Consider the following 19,281-nt stretch of genomic DNA (forward strand, 5'->3'; position numbering starts at 1 on the left):
AGATGCACAGACAGCATTAGTGTCAGTCAAAATAAGAACTCAAGGAAGTTTTATGGTCTAATCAGTAGCAAGAAATGGCTTTGACTTTTTGGGTAAAGAGGCATATTTCACAATGTAAAGGCTGGCCTATTTACATAGATGCACTTCTACAAAGCATCTTTTTCAGCTACAGTGCAGAAAAGTCTTTTAAATTTCATTTTACTCCATCATGCAGGATGTGATCACGACACTCAAGATTAAAGGTAAGAAATTAAGCATGGCCTCTCGAGCATTTGAGTAATACTTTTTTATTGCTAATAACAAATTCTTCCTGATCACAATAAAATGTAAAGAAAATAAATTGTGACATCATCATAGTTATCTTTGTACCTTGATGAGTGATTTGGCTGTAAACCACAGTGACTAAATTTAATATTATTAAAATTAAGAATGTTACACCTGTAGTACATCACAAACCACCTAGAAGTTCCAGTCGAAATACAGGTTTCCATTGTGCTTTTCATTTTAATTGCTACTAGTATTCATTTCTGCCTACAGAAAATAACATCTCTTACATGAAGTTCTCCAACTGCACAAACAGAATTCACTACTCCTCAGGCAATCTGGGACCTCCTTTACCTGGAATCCAGAGGAATTAATATCCATCTCAGGTATTTAGTGTCACCTTACCTTTGACACTTCAGAGATTTCTATCTAGTAATTAAAGATGAAAGAAGCTGGTGTCCCTCACTGAACCCAGCTGTATTGGAGATCTTGCTGAGAGCTATTGTTAGGAAGAGGAATGAGGTATTCTTTCCCTTATAGTGACTTGGCAAAAATAGTCTACCAAACCAGTCAGTGATCCTGGGTAAACAATAAGATCCAAAATTAAAGGACTGCAAATAGAGTGAGAATAAGCAAAGAATTACTATTCATGGACTTGCCTACTCATTAAAGCGTGGATGGATGCAGTTATGCCAATATAAATATCTGCAGAATGTATGGTATGGTGTATCTAGATATCTCCCCTACTTCATCCATACTAGGAGCTGTACTGTCACAACTATTTTGGCTTAAAAGATCACATTGCTGACAGAGTAAGGGTATAATAAATGCTGTGCAGCTGGAGCTAAATGTGGTATTTTTCTTCTCAAGTTCAGCTGCCCAGTGACCTACTCCATGCCATCCACTTTTTTCATGGTGTTGTTTTTTTTTTTTTTGTTGTTGTTGTTATGTGACCATAGACCAATTGGCAAGGAGATGAAAGAATCATCCTGAAATTTAAAACATCAAATCTACAGTGGTTAGAAAGGATCTTTTGCTCCAGCAGAGATAAAAAAAAAAAGTGTGTGCAATATGGCTGCATCTGAATGCCAAAAGAAATATGACAGCTTTCAATGCCTGGGAAAGGCTTTTGAAAAAACAACTTTCTGTATTTCTCTCTTTCCCTCTCTCTCTCTCTTTTTCTTTGTTTTTGGTTTGTTTTTGTTTTTTTTTTTTAAGCCTTTTTTCTTAAGGAAACAAGGCTCAGGAAATCGCACTCTGTCTGCCAAACTTTTTCAGTAGCTTTTGAACTTGTTGCAATTCCTGAACCAATTCCAGCCTAATCTGATCAAGGACTAAAGAGCTCAAAAACTAACGTTCTCACAAATATTGAGAAAATGAAATACACATAAAAGAAAAAGATCAAAATTAGGATTTTGTGGTTGGGAAGGATGAAGCAAAAACTCAAGCTATCTGTTACATTTGCCATGGTCGGGCAACCAGGACACGTGTATCCAAATCTACCATGCTACCTGTCTTTCATAGTCATGGGTTTTGGGGTGGCACACGGGCAGCGTAGGAGCAGAGCTGTGGCATTGCAGCAATAGTTATACAGAAGAAGACACATGAATGCCATGCCCAGGTACTGAGCCTACTTTAGGTCTGCTGCTTGTGGAATAACTTCATTTATTTTCTACTTTCACCTCTTGCTTGGCACTCTTCCTTTCCTAGAATAAAATAAATAATTCACTAACATTCACACTGCAGTGTGTCTGTTCTGTTAATGGCTAAGACTAGGAAAAGGGAAATATGAGCCTTTTGATTTAATGAACAAATTAGGCCAAATTCATGAGAGCAAATTCATCCATTGAACTCTGAGAGGAGGTGTTCTTGACAGGATAGACTTTTTCCCCTCCTCTTCTTAAACTTCCTTTTCTCTCCCCATTTTCACTTCTGACTAATCCTTTTAAAACTGTTTCTCTGGTTTCTGTCTCTTCTTCTTACAGCTGCCTGGCCAATTCACTCTCACTGCAGGACCACTGCTCTCTCTGTATTACTCCCTCTGTCATCTCGTTATATGATGGGATAAGAAATATCTAGGGAAGAAAATATATTTATTTTGCTAATTTCCCATGGATCAATTTCACTGGACATGATTTTGTAACAGTGAAACATTGTTTTAATAAAGTTCAAGAAAAGATTGACACTGAAAATTAATACAACCTTTTGGTGTAATCTTTTATCTTAAAGGTGTCCTTGTTTGGGCTGGTAATACAAGAGCTTATTTTTGAAGACTTTATTAATATTGGTACAGAGAGTGGTAAACCGTGTTCAGATACAGGATACTTGTAAGATGCAAATATTTGTTCCACGGGTCTAGACACAAATACATACAAATACCCTTTTTGCTTTCTTTTCTTATGCCGGGTACTTTTTTCTTGCACATACTTTGAGCTTAAATGAAGTTACCCCTATGAAGGTAATGAAGATAACCCCTATGAGAGCTGTTGCTTATTTTTCCTGTAAAGACCATAAAGTCTGCTTCCTCAACCAAAGCTCAAGAAACCTGAGTTTTAAAAGCCACACAGTGGTTAACAAAGTTGAACAAAATACTTAGTTTACTGCTTTTAAGTGAATAGTGCTTTTTTAATTATCTGCATTTTAAACGTGAATCACCCATCACTTGAAACATTTATACATTACTTTTTTTTTTGAGGGCTTCAATCTGAAACCACAGAAACCGGAGCTATTCTGGCTTTGAAAATAAATAAATAAGATTTAAAAAATAAATAAATAAAAAAAATTTATTATGTCTTTAACAAATTTCGCCTCATTCAATGAATTCGGCTTTTAGGGGAGGGCTTGAAAGGGCAGACTCCCATCAGCGTGACAGGGCAAAAGGAAGGAGGGAAGGGGAAACCCCTGGCAGGGAAGGGAAGGGATCTGGTATTTACCAAAGTGGCGACACCGTGGGAACGCAGACCCCCCAGGCGCCCTCCCTTTTCCGCCGCCACCTCGGAACGGTGTGAACACGAACCCGGCTGACACGCCCAACTATCAGCCTGCAATTTACACACCAGCAGAACCCCACCAGACCGCCCCACCCGCGACCGCGACGGCGGCCGCGCCCCTCTGAGACTACAACTCCCGTCATCCCGCAGGGCAGGGCCCGCAGCACCCTCCTGCCCTTCTCCTTGCCCCCGTGGGAGCGGCCGCTCGGTAATTTTTTGTCAACTGGGCTTTGCTTAAAGCCGGAACACGAGCGAGCTGAGGGATCCGCTTTCCATCCTCCGCGGCGGGAGGAGGCGGAGCGGCGCTGCCCCGCTCGTCAGGAGGCGCGGCCGCGGGCAGCCGCCGGGCCTTTCTCGGGCTGTGGCGCTGCCATCGCTCCTCCTTCTCTCCAAGATGGCGGCGCCGTTGGCGGTAAATTCGGGTAAGAGGAACCCGCGCTCGGGGCCGCGGCTCCCCCTGACCCTCCGAGGCGGGGCCGCTCGCAGTCTTCCAGCCGCTGGCCAGCCGGGGGAAGCGGCCCCCGCGCTATCGCCTTTCCTCAGAGCCCGCGGAGCCTGGGAGCGGCCCTGGGAAGTCCGGGCGTGGAGGAGGAGGAGGAGGCGGCGCGGCCCGAGAGGGCGGCGGGTGGGGCTGCGGAGTGTGGAGGCCGCCGCGGTGCTGGGAAAGCGTGGGGGATGCGGCCTCCGTGTGGCGGCACCCGGGGAGCTCTGACCGCGCCAAAGTGCCTGGGGAGGTGATGGAGCTCCGGCGTGCCCGGCTGATCCTGGCGAGGGGGGCATGCAGGGGGCGACATGGGACAAGCACAGGCCACCGTGACTCGAGGGGACCGGGGCTACTCAGTGTGTGTGTGATTAAGCATCAGTTTTGTGTTGGTGTTTATCTCTCAAAGTCATGTGTAACAAAATGGGGGGAAGGGAGGGGGAAACCCTGAAGTTTCTGGAAACATTGAGCTGGTTTCTTTTGCACTGAGTGTTGCCAAGCATTGGGAGCAGCAGGATCAGTCATGGTCATTTCAGAGCCTGTCACAAAGAGTAGGTCTTGGGCTACTGAGGCAGTGCTTCAGGTGAATAATTCTAATACAAAAAGAAGAGACTCAATAAATGAAAATAACATGGGAGCTAATCTGGCCCAAACCCCTTCATTCCTCATCCCCCCTTAAAGCTGCACCAGTTCAGTCAGGTGGTTCAGGGCCTTATCCAAACTAGTTTTAAATATTTGCAAGTACAAAGATCATGCCAGAGGCCTTCCTGTTCCAAGGTGTGACCACCATCAAAGTAAATATTTTTTCCTGGTGGCTAACTGAGATTGTCTGTACTGCAGGTTGGGTCATTTGCTGCATGTATTCTCCTGGACTACCTCTATTTTCTGTGTACAGTGCCATCCAGTAGTTGAAGACAACGAAGCTTTCATCCCTCTGAAGAGGGTCAGTTCTTTAAGATTCTCATTCATCCTGTTCTCCATCCCATTTGAGGAGATGGGATGGAGCCCAAAACTAGACACAGTACTGGAGTGAAGGGCTCTCAGAGATGCCAAAATAACCATTTGTCTACACCTACTGGCTGCAACTCTGTGTGTAGCAACAACCTGGTGCATAGAGGCTGCCATTGCTGCCAGGGTGTGCCCCTGAGTAGTGTTCAGCTTCCCATCTACCAGAAACTTGGGCATTTTCCTGTAAAGCTGCTTCCTAGCTGCTTCGTCCCCAGTTTGTGCTGTTGTGAGGAGTTACTCTCTGTCAGGCAGAGGACACTGCAGTCACTGTTGTTCAGCTTGATTAGGTTAATACAGGGAGAATAGACACACTGAAAAGTGGTTGTGACTGCAATATGGAGGTGGTTAAGAGGTCTGTAACTAAGGTGGTGTATGTCAGAGTGATCAGTTAATAAAATGAAAGCTCTGTTTTAATCAAGGAGTAGATTTTACAGAGAAGATGATCTAACTGAATCAATGACATCTCTGTCCCTCACTGAACAGCAGTAATTAAGCAAAGACTTTTCATTTGGCAGTGGAGGGTGATGATTCCTACCATTTACAGTACTTTAAATGTAACTTCATTAAAGTGAAAGTTGGAGGAGTTCAAAGGAGACTATGCTTTGTTGTATAAATTACATATTTTACATACAATTTTAGAGCTTTATTATTAAAAAAAAATGGAGAAAAGAGTTTTTATCTGAAAGATGATATAAATATTAAAGCAGTTGTAGCACTAGAACTGATGATGATTTTGCCTTAATTTGTATTACATTGTTTTTGGGGAAATACATAGCATAGTTAAGTCTGGCAAAAAGGGTCAGGTGTAAGTGTCAATTGTTCTTGCTGCCAAAAGAAGCAGCCCAGCCTTTCCTTCTGTGGTGTCCCTTGATGGGATGGACAGTCTTTCTAAAACTGTGATAATAATAGAAACAGCATATATGTGGAAAAAGCCAGCATAGTTGCTGAAGTCCAACTTCTTATCCATCCCAGTTGCTTATTCTCTCTGCAGTACTCCATCTTTGTGCTAGCACAGCTTGTGCCATCACAGAGCAAACTGGATTGTAGATACAGTTCTGCTGAAGACAAACACTTTTTTTGGGTTAGTTTTCAGTTGGAAGAGTTACATCCTTAATTTGTTTTAATGCCTTAGTGTACATGTATTTTGGTCGGGGCAGTACAATTATGTTCTAGGGAGAAGAGCAGACAAATGGGCCAGAGAAACAGCTGAACAGCTTCTGGCAGGCACTGTAGATTGCTACTTGTGTTTGATGGAGCTGGTAGTTCAGTAAGAGTGGAAAGACTTTAAAGCAAATCTTTGAATTTCTAAATCTGGAAGTAAATCTTTGAAGTTACGTGGGAGAATCAGTTGCAGTCTGGAGTGTGAAATTATTTGTCTAATATTAGCTATTTTTATTTGTTTAGGCAGGAGAAGCATAATATGATTAAACCAGTAGCGTTTATAAAGGGTAGAGGATTTGTCTGTCCTTTTTACAGGCTGTCTTCAGATACAGTTCTATACAGCTCTTGCTAATTCTGTTGTAAATGAGAGCATGTGAGATGGTAGCTTTTGTTTGTGCTGACTTTGGGGTGAGAGAGTTTCTTTTGGATTTATTCTTCTATGTGGTTTCTTCCATTGCAGCATAGTAAAACTGAACCTTTTGCTTTGTTTCTTGCTGCTTCCAAGTCAACTTAGGTAGTGGTAAAGTTGACTGAAGCCAGGGGTCTGGCTCTCTTAGACTTGCTCTTCTCTCCGTTCTCACTTTCTACACTTCTACTTGACTTGTGCTGCCTTATTATTCAGGGCATCTGTGCAGCATTTTGCTTTACTCTGAGGTGGAGTCTTGATGGCTTCAGAGAGACAGGCATCTTCACATCAGAGCAGCAGCTTTTCCTTGCTGTCTTCATGGAAGCAGCCTGATAAAGATGAGGTGTGGATATGTGTGGATATGTGATGCACCAAGTCAGGGTTACCTTGAGGGACAGATGTGGCTAAAACAAGCTACATGAAGATAAAACGTTGCTTCTGTACTTGATTTTATACTACAGTATTATCTTGTACATTAATAAGAAAAGGAGGGGGAAGTTAAGCCAGTTTTAGGTGAAATGCTAGTATTTTTGTGTATAGACTGCCCTGGAAGGCATAGTTTTATTTTATAATTTCTTCAGAAACAAAGCCAGTTTCAAAGGCTTCTGCTTTTCACTACCTGCTTGTTTCCCTCTGTGCTTTGGAGTGTGCTCTTTCAGTGATTTAATGGTTAGCAGAGCTACTTTGTAATCTGTATTAATTAAATAATCTGATTTTTTTAAACAAGATTGGAAGAAGTCTGGAAAATGTTGCTTTTTTTTTTTTTTTTTTAATTTGCTTTCCTCTTTATTTTGGATCATTTTACTACTATGACTTAGAGTACAGTCCATCAAAGTTGCAAGGACATCATTAATGAAGCAGGTGTGTGCACCCTTGGGAACCAGTGGCTCTGGATAAAGGAAAGCAGAACCTCTTGAAGTAGCTTTTCCACTAGCAAAATTGTAGCATGAAAAATCATTAGTAGCTCATAATATCTTTGGGTCAGAGACATTCCAGTAGATGCTCAGAAACTTGTACTACTACTTACAGTCAGGCAGTGTTTGTTATGTGTTAACTTGCAGGCAAACTGAAGACAATTGGTAAAGAATTTATCTGGTAGCTTTAGCAACGACTTTTGGTGTGTAGAATCTGAAACTCTTACAAATAAAAACAAATGAAACATTTTGGTAATTCCATTTAATGAATATGAGCCTTAGAATTTAGATTTTAAATTCTTTTTTTTTAATTTTTTTTAAACAGGATGTTAATACTAGGTGGTAAAAGTAATTTTCTATCTGTAAGATTTTCAGTATAGAAAACAATTCTGGCAGAAGTCTGAAGGATAGTTTGACATACTCTCAAAGAGACCTGATGCAAATAAGAAAACTACTAGTGCAGTCTTCAGGCTACACTTTGGCTTCTGAATAATACAGCTTGTAGTGAGGACAAGATCATTTCAACTGTAGTACTGAATTCAAATTTAAGTATTCAGAGAAAGCTTTTTCTTTAATCTAGTGTTAAGGAGGAAGAGAGATTGCATTTCTAGAGTAGGGTCAAACTCAAATGAGAATACATCTATGTTTCCTAGCTTCCAGAAACAATCTGGTCTTTCCTTAGAGAGATAGTTATTTATACTGATGTCTCTTTACTATAAAGCAAACTCACTTTATGTTGCTGACATGCTGCACAAGAGCTTCAAGTGTGTCTTAGGGATCATAAGTACTTGTTTGGTTGTTTGTTTTTAAATTAAAATGAGATGAGTAAATGTGAAAGTATCTTATGATTTTTGTTTCTTTCATAATATTGCCTTTAAACTTTTGATTTCTAATATTTGTAATATATATCTTATATTTCTAATATATAATATATCATAAATATATTAGAATAAATATATGTCATCATGTAAGATGACTTCTAGCCCCAGAATTTAGTGGTGCACATCATCTTTTCTGCTTCTCTAGCTCCCTAAATTCAGTTAGGTTTTATATCACACCATTGTTGTTATTTTTTAATATGTTATGCCTTAAGAAGGGAAAATTTGCTTTGCTTGGTGGGCATAACAGTCTCTAATACTCTGAAGCTGAGATTAGCAGTAAGTTTAAAAAGTCTGCTTATTGAAAGTATTGTATAAATACTTTGATTTTTTGTTTGTTTTTTCCTCCATTTCAAATAAATTTTTTTGTTTTATTTCTTCTTCTAGCTGCCAGCTTGTGGGGGCCATATAAGGACATATGGCAGACTGTAATGAATGCTATTTGGAAAAGGCAACCTGAAGCTATTCATCGCCTCGACCAGGTTTTAAAGAAGCATAAATCTGACTTCATTTCTCTCTTCAGAAATCCGGTACTTGACTGATGCTTTCTTGTAGAATGAGTTGAAGAGCTGATGATTTACTCTGTCTCATACTGTTGGATTACATACCATTTGGCCCTGACCATTCTTTTTGTTCTCCATTTTTACAGCACTTAACAGAAATGTGTTATAGCCATCTTGTTTTGCTGTAAGAATACAATTAGCTTGAATAATAGATGTTATTTTGCATAACATAGAGTATAATTTTAACTATAATGTTTTTTATTCCTCTTTATTTGAATGGTATTTTTAAGGCAATAGTAGAAGTATGTAATGTTCCAGCAGCCAAGTAATTGCTTTTTTTGCTACTCTTGTGCATCTGAAATGAAGCACAAAAGTGTTTTGTCTGCTTTTGTTTTAAGCTTATGTTTCAGTCAGGTTAATGATCACAAAGATCAAGTGAACACATTAATTTACAAAATACAGAATGTATCTTGTTGGGAATGTGAGATGATGTTGAGAAACTCACTGTTTCTTGGCTGATTAATCACAAAATGTCAACTAGAAATACATCATCTTTCAGTGGTGTGACTTCTCAAGTAATATGTGGCTTTTTAAACTGCTAGGTCATTAAATTTACCAGTCAGTTATAGAGTTTTATCAGTATAGCTTAGCATCCAAGTTTAACAGAAAAAAACAGTGATGTAGAAGATGGTGCTTTGGAGTAAGGCAGCAGTTCTGGTTGACAACCCAGATGTCTTTCATTGGTGTGATACAAACTCCTGTTAAAAACTGTATCAAAATTTACTTTCACTGTCCCATTATTCTAAGCTAAATGTCAGCATTGATCATATAAGATCATTAGATTATTTTTTGTACACTCCCACAAAGATGCCATTACTGTGCAAGCGTGAAGCATTTTTAGGATGCCTTTACTATCTGTGTTTAAAAAAACACTGCCTCTGTTTTGGTGATGGCAACCTAGCCAGTCAGAACTGTATTTGTGAGGAAGGATTATTGTGTAAAGCTTTATTCAGCACTTGATCTTGACATTTTGAATAACTTCCAATTCTCGGTTTTCTTGCAGCCAAAGAATGTTCAGCAGCATGAGAAAATTCAGAAAGCAAGTACGGAAGGAGTTGCTGTTCAGGGTCAGCAGGGAACTAGGCTTTTGCCAGAGCAACTCATCAGAGAAGCCTTTATCCTCAGTGACCTCTTTGATATTGGAGAGTTGGCAGCTGTTGAGCTCCTTCTAGCTGGTGAGAAGGGAAAATATTTGAGAGCTGGAGAAATACAACTTAAATAGGGCCTTCTTATTTAAGTGTATGCTCAACATAAATGCATGATTCAGTCAAGGCCTTAGCTTCCTAACACAGAATGTTCTTAAGAAGAGATCTGTTGTTGCTGTAATGTAGTGTGATAGCAGTGTTCTGAACCTTAAGGTTCATATTTTGAGACCATTACAAAAGTTTGACGTTTTTACTTATGTTTTACTTTCTCTGGCACTGGCTTTAAAAATAGTTTAAAAGTAATTGAGAGTTTTTCCATGAAGCAGTGTAATAGATACTTGTTCTTCAAACTGTGTTAGTTATACATTGGCATGTCCTAGATTTAAATCATGCTCTTAATAACTGATTAGTAAGATGAGTCTGGAAAGTGACATGTGCTTTACACGTAGAAAATTGATTGCAATGTTACTAAAGTGTAATTGCTAGTTAGCATCACTAGCAACTGTTCATTATTAAATTTCAAATTCATTAAAGAAGTACCTTGCTAATTTGTCATCTTTGGAAAGCCTCCTTGAAGTCAATCTCAATTTCCATTTTGAACTTGAATTTTCAATGTAAATTAAAACAGTTTCATTTTCAACAAGGGAAAGATATTTCCTGATAATTAGCTTTAACTGTTTATTAAGACACGTCAATATCACTTGTAAATACGCATTTGGACCAGGTTACTTCCAGACTTGAACTTCTGTTTCTTTTAAATTTGCAGGTGTTTTAATAGTTTAATATAAATTTTAATAATTTCACCCAACATTTCTGTGATGTGTTAAAAGTGCCTGAAAGAAATCAAGGTGATAGGGAGTAGCAAGGATTGTTTTGACTGCTACATTTATGTTTCATTTAGAAAGATACGAAACTGTCATCAAAGTGTGTGTGTTCAACTTTCTGTGACAATTCTGTGTGTTTTTATTCAAAGGAGAACACCAGCAACCTCATTTTCCTGGCCTTACAAGAGGCCTTGTGGCTGTTCTGCTGTATTGGGATGGAAAAAGGTGCATTGCCAATTCTCTGCGAACCCTCATCCAGTCCCGCCAAGGGAAGACATGGACATTGGAACTCAGGTTTGTATTAGGCTGATGAATTGATCAAAGCTCTTTCCTTTGAGTGATTTTAGGACTGAATAAATTCAGGAATATGAATATTCTCTAATTTGTTTGTTTCTCATAACACAGTGCAACTGCTTTCATGCATAAAAAACATTCTTTTCTTACTCGTGTTTTCACTGGGTTATAGGGATATCCATTTTATTTTAATTTCCTTCATGCTACTTCAACTTTTGTCAGTGTTTTGTTTCAGACACCCTCCAGTCAGTGTTGCTCTAACTGGTGCTGATTACTCAGTATTTCAGAGACTGAATTTCTGCCTTCACTGCATTCTGACTTCCCATGTCCTGCAAAACAGAATTATGCTCCTGCCTTTACTTAAAATGGATGCACTATCTACTGGCCAATGTAATATGCTGAATTTTTTTTAGTTGAAAAAGAAAACAATGCACAGTGATCGCTTGACTACAGAAAGATTAAAAGATGTGTTCTAGTTTCAGTGTGAATTCTGAAACACGAAATAGATTATTACTTTGGAAATTGTTCCACCACTTCAGTAGGATGTATGTAACTGGACAATTGTGTAAGAGAGAAGCTGAGAGTTTTTGAATTATGTGTGTCTTACATCTAACGCTTTTTCATTTTGATAGAAATCTTAGCTAGCTGATACATGTTGCATTTTCATATTCCCTGTTCTTGAACCTGCAGTTGCTTAGAGACTTTGTATCTATTCCACATCATGTTTTGAGAGGGCACTGCTTGCTGATCTGTGTTGCACGTGTAGTTTTTTATGTATGTAATGTAGTCCATTTTATGTCAGCAAATACATTTGGTGGAATTAATGAATTTAGACTTCCTGTGTGACTGGGAATAGTATGATTAATTGTTAAATTTATGTTCTTCCCACTACAGTCAAGAGTTAATGTCCATGACAACACGCTTTACTGATGACCTAATGGAGCAGGGTTTGACTCAGAAGATCCTCACTCTTGTGTCTCAAATTGATTTGAACAATGAATTTGATAAACTCCAACGAGAGCGAGGATTGGGCAGTGAGAAACATCGCAAAGAGGTAAAGAAAGGACTGGGAAGACTGGGTGTGAATATTCTTCTGAATTACTGCACAGATTAGAATATAGTTGGAGGGCCAAGATATATGGACTGATGTATTTATTCATTTTTTTTTAAACTTTGTAGTTTCTGTTCTCTACCTTTGCAAACTCTGTTACTGCCTGAGGCATATTAACTACTCCACAGCTTCTGCTGTGTCAGTGTGGAATTCAAATTACTTCCTCATTTCCTGCATTTTTGCTGCTACTCCCTGATGCTAGGGCATACCTTATCTTTAGTGAAGAAATGTGATCAAGGACAGAAAGAAAGTAACCTTCATATTGGCACTGTGTGTAAATTTTATTCTAAGGAATGTATGTTAAATCATATACTGAGCTTTATTATTATTATCACCATTGGTATAAAAATATCAATATAAAATTTCCAATTTTTAAAAACAGATTGAAATCAAGTCTAATCAGGCCAATAATGCTCTTTTTAATAATCCTATTGTATTAATATGAACAGAAGCATTTCTAATTATGAAGAGTGAGAATTGATTGAAAGTGACTTGTCAGTTTTGTAATCCTTGAACCTAAGTGAGACCGTGAGTAACTGCAGAGTATGTTTCTAGTACAAAGATTTTAAACATTGTTTTAGTTTCTGGACTTCTTCCTAATCTGTCTAAAAAATTATTATAGCATAGAGTAAGTCAATTTGTTTTCCACCAAATAAAGAACATGTTTTACATTTTTTATATTAATTTAGAAACTAGGCAAATAATAGACTTCTGATTTACCTTGAATCACCTTAGCTTACTTCGGCTTTACCTTAAAATTCATATAGTGCCTAATTTTAGGAGGTTTTTTTCTTACTTTTAGGTGGACTACAGTGTTTCCTTCTGTATTAATTAAAGCTATTGTTCTGCTGTGCAAATCTCTTGGCTGTGACAGAAGCTTGAGTTTTCAAAAGCCAGTGTACTCAACTGTATCATAGCATGCAATATTTTGCCAAATAAAAAGAATAATAGTTTTAGTGTGAAAATGTTGGGCATGATCATAGAATCATAGAATATTAGGAGTTGGAAGGGGCCTCTAAAGATCAAGTCCAGTCCCCCAGGCAAAGCACATAATCTAGGGCAGACCACACAGGAACCCATCCAGGCAGGTTTTGAAAGTCTCCAGGGAAGGACACTCCACAACATCTCTGATATTTTTTCCTTACGTAATAGGGGATGATAAATTTAATTTATGTTTCTGTTCTAAAGTTCATGTATATTTTTTTGTCTGGGGGAATAAAATGCTGATTTTACATGTCTTTCATATTTCATGATGCCTTAAAAGTTAGGTATTTGTACAGCCAGTTGAGGGTATCCTTTTTGGGCAAGGGGAAGACCTTATCTGGATATAACATATGTAACCTTATTTAGATATAATTGCCATTGCAATTTTGTATTAGAGACAGGAAATGTGACTTCTGTATGTTAAGCTCACAGCTACAAAATTGTATGTGGATTCATGTCCTGACCTTGGCAGAGATGCTGGTTTGCATATAGTCGTATTCCAGGATACCTACTGACATCTCACAGGAAATACCTGGCAATATGAATGCATTTAACAAGCAGAAATGTGCCTTTTGTTGTCTAGCAATCAAAAAATCCTGACATTTACTGTAGCTGCTGTCTTTAGAATAATTTTTAAATTAACCCAGTCATACTGATTGACTGAGAAATTGGACATGTTGCCAGGATATTTTGATTCACTGTTTTTGTTTGATTTTTCTTTTATAGGTTTCTGACCTCATTAAAGAGTGTCGACAGTCCTTGGCTGAAAGTCTCTTTGTCTGGACTTGTCAGTCATCTCTGAGTAAGGATGATACTCTAATCCTCATAAGTTACCTGGAGAAAGTAACAGTGGAAGCTGATGGTTCATTGGATGGTGTGAATTTATCTCTCCTCATGGCTCTTCTTTACTGCTTTGATGTCAGCTTCCTGGAACAAGGCACAGAGGATCGTGAAGGTAATGCTGCCAGCTTTCCCAAGGAGGTTATCTTGTGCAGATGGATAAACTGTACTTTAACCAATTATGTTATTGATCAGTAACAAATTGGTAGCATTTTGCGTGCTTGCATTCACATTCATTCATTGGGTGTTGGTGTTGTGTTTTTTGGTTTTTTTTTTTTTTTTTTTTTTTTTTCTGTTCTTCAAGACTTGATACACCGGCTCCCTCTGCTAACAGAAAGGCAGTACATAGCAACCATACACACTCGGCTTCAGGACTCTCAGCCTTGGAAATTACCAGGCCTGCAAGCTACTGTGAGATTAGCCTGGGCACTGACACTACGGGGAATATCTCAACTATCTGATGTGACAGGTAAGTTACCCTAAAGTGCAGTTCCTGCACGTTGGTATTCAGTACTTCCAAGTGGTGTAAGTCAAAGTGTATGTTACCTTTTTGAAGTGGTAGTATTTATCTTTATTATGAAATATTTATTATAAAAGTATTTATTTTTATTATAAAATTACTATTGACACTCCTTTAAAGCTTTCTTTAAATGGGTAAGTGGGTTCAAAAATTGTTCTGAAATGTACACGGATTTAGCAATAGGTATTAGACAGTAATATTGCATAGCATCTCATTGAAATGCAAGAGCTTTTAGTGTAAATAAAAAAGTGAAAGATTGTGTTTTAGCAGCTTTAGTATCATTTGAATGCATAAATTAAGAACAGATTCATGCTTATGACTTTTTACATCTGTAGAAGTTAAACCTCAGTCGCTTGAGAGGGTGAATCTGTTTTTAACTTTTTTTCTCTCTGTACATCACAAGCCTTCTAGGCTTCTACTAGGTCAGAATAGAGTTTATGCAGAAATATCTGTTGAATAAAATGTAAACTTAATTATGAATATTTACTTAAGGTTGGTTCTTGATTCAGAGACTTAAATTTGGTTGAGTAAATGGATTATGAACTTTAACACTTGATGAAGAAGAGAGTTGAGACTGTCACCCAACAGTAACTTGTCTGTTCCAGTCTAGTGTTTTCCTATGTCGTGGAAAAAACATCATTGATTGAAGCATGTCAATGTATATGTCAGTCAGGTATTCTGAAGTAAGGTTTTTATGTTAGCTGATAGCTATAATTTATTTTTTCCCCTCTTTTGCTTTTTGTTGCCCAGCTCTTGCAGAATTCACCGAGGCTGATGAAGCAATGGCAGAGCTTGCGGTTGCTGATAATGTCTTCCTGTTCCTGACTGAATCTGTGGTGGGATCTGAAAACTTCTACCAGGAGGAGTTCTACATTCGCAGAATTCACAACCTTGTCACAGACTTCCTTGCACTCATGCCAATGAAAGTAAGTTTTTTCTGTGAATAGCAGTTCTTGAGAAATGTGAGCATCTCTTCTATATTTCTAACACAAGGACAGGTAGCATAGAGAGTCAGATCTGACCATCAGCTTGAGGTGCTGCAGTTCAGAAAACATTGACTTAGTGGGACCTCTGTGGTCTGGGGTTTGTTTTCCACATGGAAGTAGAATGTGATTTTTAAAACACTTCAGTGTGGTGAGATTTCTAAAGCTAGCTTTTGTGGCAATAGTGGTTTTGTTTTGTTTTACGTGATTAAAATTTAAATGAAATCTGGAATTGTTGGTAATGTACATGGATATTGATTTTTTTGTCATTGTGGTTATTTCTCCTTTTGATAGAGACAGTAGTGTAACCTAAATTAATTTGCTGGTTTTGCCTCTCAATTTTAATTTTTTACCTAATTATCTTTTCCATATTTAAGGAGAGGGATTCTGCTTTTTCATTCAGTAGTATCAGTTGTTGGAAAAATGAACAGCTGTTTTCACTAAGACAGCAGAAATGCTATAAAATGCTCTTTAAAAAAGTTTGAGGCAATTACAACAGCTTCATTTTACAAGACCTTGTATCTAGGCATAGAAAATTAAAATTCAATGAAAACCATTTTAATTAATTTATGGTGGCTTTGTGACCTTCATTGTGTTGAGCTGCATTGGAGTTGCCAAGTAGTTGCTATTTTCAATGTGCAAAAAAGAGAGATTTAAAAAAACATTTTGTTCATTGTAACTTCTCAGAATGAGAACAATATTGGCCAGAAAAACAATGTTTGAGCCCTAAGACTATTTGAGGGCAAGTGTGAATATGTTGTCATACAGCTTTTTAGGTTTAATCCTAATTTATTTATAATCTGTTGGTATTGCATGTTTTTTTTCTCAGGTTGTTCATACCCATAGAACAATTATAATGTCAGTTCAAACAGTTTCATGTTGCTAACTTTACAGTGGTGTTTCTGCTGTAATGGCTGCCTGCATACACCACTTACCATGTTATAGCAGGCTTTGGACATCCTTTGAAGGCTGTAATGTTATTTTCTGTAATACAGACACAACAACTCCTAGGAATCTTTTGAATGTGTGAGGAATGTGTGAGGTATGTTTTATGGAAGGTCCTTAATCAATCAAGTGTGAACACATTTGGACCTGGGGACTTTTTTTATGACCCAGTTCTTCATTAGGTGGTGTTGCTTTCCAAAAGATGAAATGCCTTCCTGTAATGATACCAGTTTTTATGAAAGAGATGCAAGATAGATTTTAGAATGAAGGTGGGGGAGCTGGAGGTTGCTGCCTATGAGATTTGGAGCATATGCAACCCTGTCTCCTGTATCCACTGAAATACTTGCAAGTCCCAAACGTGTTGGTTAGTTGGTTTGTTTGTTTGTTTGTTTGTTTTGCTTTGGTCCAGTTCTGCAGTTAATTGCAGCTGATGCCTAAATATGAAGAGAAATATTTTTTATTATGGGTATGATAAGTATTAAATATTTTGTAATACAGGATCTAAGCAAAAATCTGACCATATCTCTGTTTAATAGAGGCCAGTATTAGCTGTTTCACAGGAAAGACTCTTAGCTCTGTTAGCAGGCACTTGGGATATAGTCCTACAGAGGAATTTTTAAAATCTTAACTGCTATTAGTTAGTAGTTGGCTTATGTACTCTGGTATTTCTACGGAATCTGGACTTTAAGGTAAAGAAAAGCACCCTTTTTGCACCATCTTTCTGTTTTTTGGAGGGTTTTGGGTTTTTTGGTCCATTTATATTTTATGTTTGGTTTTATGTAGATCTGTAAGCCAACATTCTGTTTAACTTCTTCTGTTTAACATCTGTTTTGCTCGCCAGTGATGATTTGGGTTAATCTTTTGGTTGACTGCATCACATTCAGAACTTGATAATTAGCTTTAATAGCTCAGGTAGTTAATTATTTAATTTATCAACACTCAATTGTGTCTGTGTATTTATTTTGTTAGTATACTAATTTGGCTATTTTTTAACTATTGTTTTCTTGATGAGACACAATTATTTTGCTGCTCATTTGGTTTGTCAAGTGAAGTTCTGTTATAGACCAAATACGTCTCCATTGACTAGCACCATGTTTTAATTTTTGACATGTTGAAATGGTTCTTTATTTCTGCTTCTTTTTCTTCAATGCCTGCTTAATATTTGATAAAAATTAACTTTTCATCTCATAGCTGTTTGCTTTCTATAAGCCTCTGGTGGGGTGTTTTGTCAAGGTCTTTTTGACATTAAAACCAAATGTCTTACGTAGCTTTAAATGACTAAGAAAAGTGCAATCCACAGGCCTACATACAGAGAACATTATTTTACAGTGTTTTCTGTTTCTTTTCACTCCTTGTGGATAATGGCTTAACTTTCTTTGTTTGCAGCTAACCTATCTAGCTTTTGAAGTAAAAAGAGGAGAAGGATCCACGTTTTGCAGCCAAGCCAGAGGAGTTGGTGAAGTCAGTTGGGAAAAACTCCCATGTTAAATTCAGGGCTTTTGCTATGAACTGAGGGCCTTGGTAGTAAGAAAGTGATTGATAAAGATATCTTTTAATGTAAGCTCTTAGGGGGGAGGGGAGGAGAAAATAACAAATTGACTACTCTTGTCATGTATGTGCAAGCTCATTTGCTTTTAAGTTTTTCATAGGCTGTTTAGACAATTCAGTTATTTCTGTTCTGCTTCACCCTTAGCTAAATATAGACCAATGTTTTTTTGCACTTCATAAATTGTATAGGTGAAACAGCTGAGAAACCGTGCTGATGAAGATGCTCGCATGATCCACATGAGTATTCAGATGGGTAATGATCCACCTATTTCCTTACGGAGAGATCTGGAGCACTTAATGCTTTTAGTAAGCCCTATTTTCTTTTAAATTACTCTGTCAAAAAGTGATTGTCATTAGAGAGATTTTTGTCTTAAATATAGACATTTTCTGTAACTTTTCTTGTAAAGGAATTAATTTACTGCTTCAGTTTCTGATGATAATGAAGTGTCATTTAATCCTTGTTTAGTAAGTAAATACTGTACTGGTTCTTATATTAGAAGAATTTTTGAGTTGAAGCTATTTGACAAGATATTTAAATATCTAAAAATTTGAATTATAATAAGATTATCCTAATACCTCTTATCTTAAGCTGTTTTATTTTAATATAACTTTAGAAATAGGAACTTTGAGTCTACAGGCTACTGCTGGAATTGCCTATTTAACTGGTGTATTCTATATTTTGTCTTCATTAATATCTTAAAGTTGCACATTTTCATATACAAGTATGCAGAAGACATGCAATCCCTAAAGAATGCTGTATTGAAAATTGCAAAGATAATCCTTTGGTTTATAGAACATTAACAGGAAAAATTGTAGTGAAATGCTTTCTTAAGTAGCTCTGAGATACAGAGTAAATTTTAAATGAAGAGCTGGAAATGAGAATTGAGAAATTTGTATGTTTAGATCATGGGTAAGATTTCTAATCCTGGTGCTGTCTAACTTTTTAAAGTTAATATACTATGGTATGCAAGTGGTTATTTAAAGAGAAACAGCACTGTTCTCCTAGCAGTGTTTTAGTCTATAACAGTCATATAGAATGTACAGTTTTAAGTAAGAAGGAAAGTTTCGCTTGTGTGTGCATTTTAAATTTCTCTTGTTTTCATTTGTTCTGATATTGCTATTTAAAATCTCATTCTCAGAGAGTTTGAAGGAATGGAATGCCATCCATGGGATGCTTTGCCTCGCACATGTTTAGCTTATCTAGAAGCAGTGCATGCTGCTGAAGTAATTTTTTTTTCTTTATATAATTGATATTTTTCTAAAATCTTCCTTTCTTTGATAGATTGCTGAATTGTATAAAAAAGACCCCTTTAATTTGGAACTTGCCCTTGAATACTGGTGCCCATCAGAGCCTTTGCAGACATCTACCATCATGGGGTCCTACCTTGGAGTAGCTCATCAGCGACCACCTCAGCGCCAGGT

At 37.6% G+C, this 19,281-nt stretch overlaps 1 protein-coding gene across 1 annotated transcript in view; it reads left to right on the forward strand.

Annotated features, from left to right (window-relative positions):
- Nucleotides 1-3,378: 3,378 nt before the first annotated feature.
- NUP205 (nucleoporin 205) overlaps nt 3,379-19,281 on the forward strand; it is a 47,599-nt gene continuing 31,696 nt past the window's right edge. The window contains exons 1-10 of the mRNA XM_071732946.1: nt 3,379-3,676; nt 8,490-8,632; nt 9,669-9,840; nt 10,784-10,928; nt 11,823-11,982; nt 13,750-13,978; nt 14,168-14,332; nt 15,134-15,309; nt 18,049-18,165; nt 19,142-19,279. Coding sequence (XP_071589047.1) covers nt 3,649-3,676; nt 8,490-8,632; nt 9,669-9,840; nt 10,784-10,928; nt 11,823-11,982; nt 13,750-13,978; nt 14,168-14,332; nt 15,134-15,309; nt 18,049-18,165; nt 19,142-19,279 — 1,473 coding nt within the window. The 5' untranslated portion in view covers nt 3,379-3,648. The remainder of the gene's footprint in view (nt 3,677-8,489; nt 8,633-9,668; nt 9,841-10,783; nt 10,929-11,822; nt 11,983-13,749; nt 13,979-14,167; nt 14,333-15,133; nt 15,310-18,048; nt 18,166-19,141; nt 19,280-19,281) is intronic.

Source organism: Heliangelus exortis, chromosome 1 (assembly GCF_036169615.1).
Source record: "Heliangelus exortis chromosome 1, bHelExo1.hap1, whole genome shotgun sequence".
Taxonomy (NCBI): Eukaryota; Metazoa; Chordata; class Aves; order Apodiformes; family Trochilidae; genus Heliangelus; species Heliangelus exortis.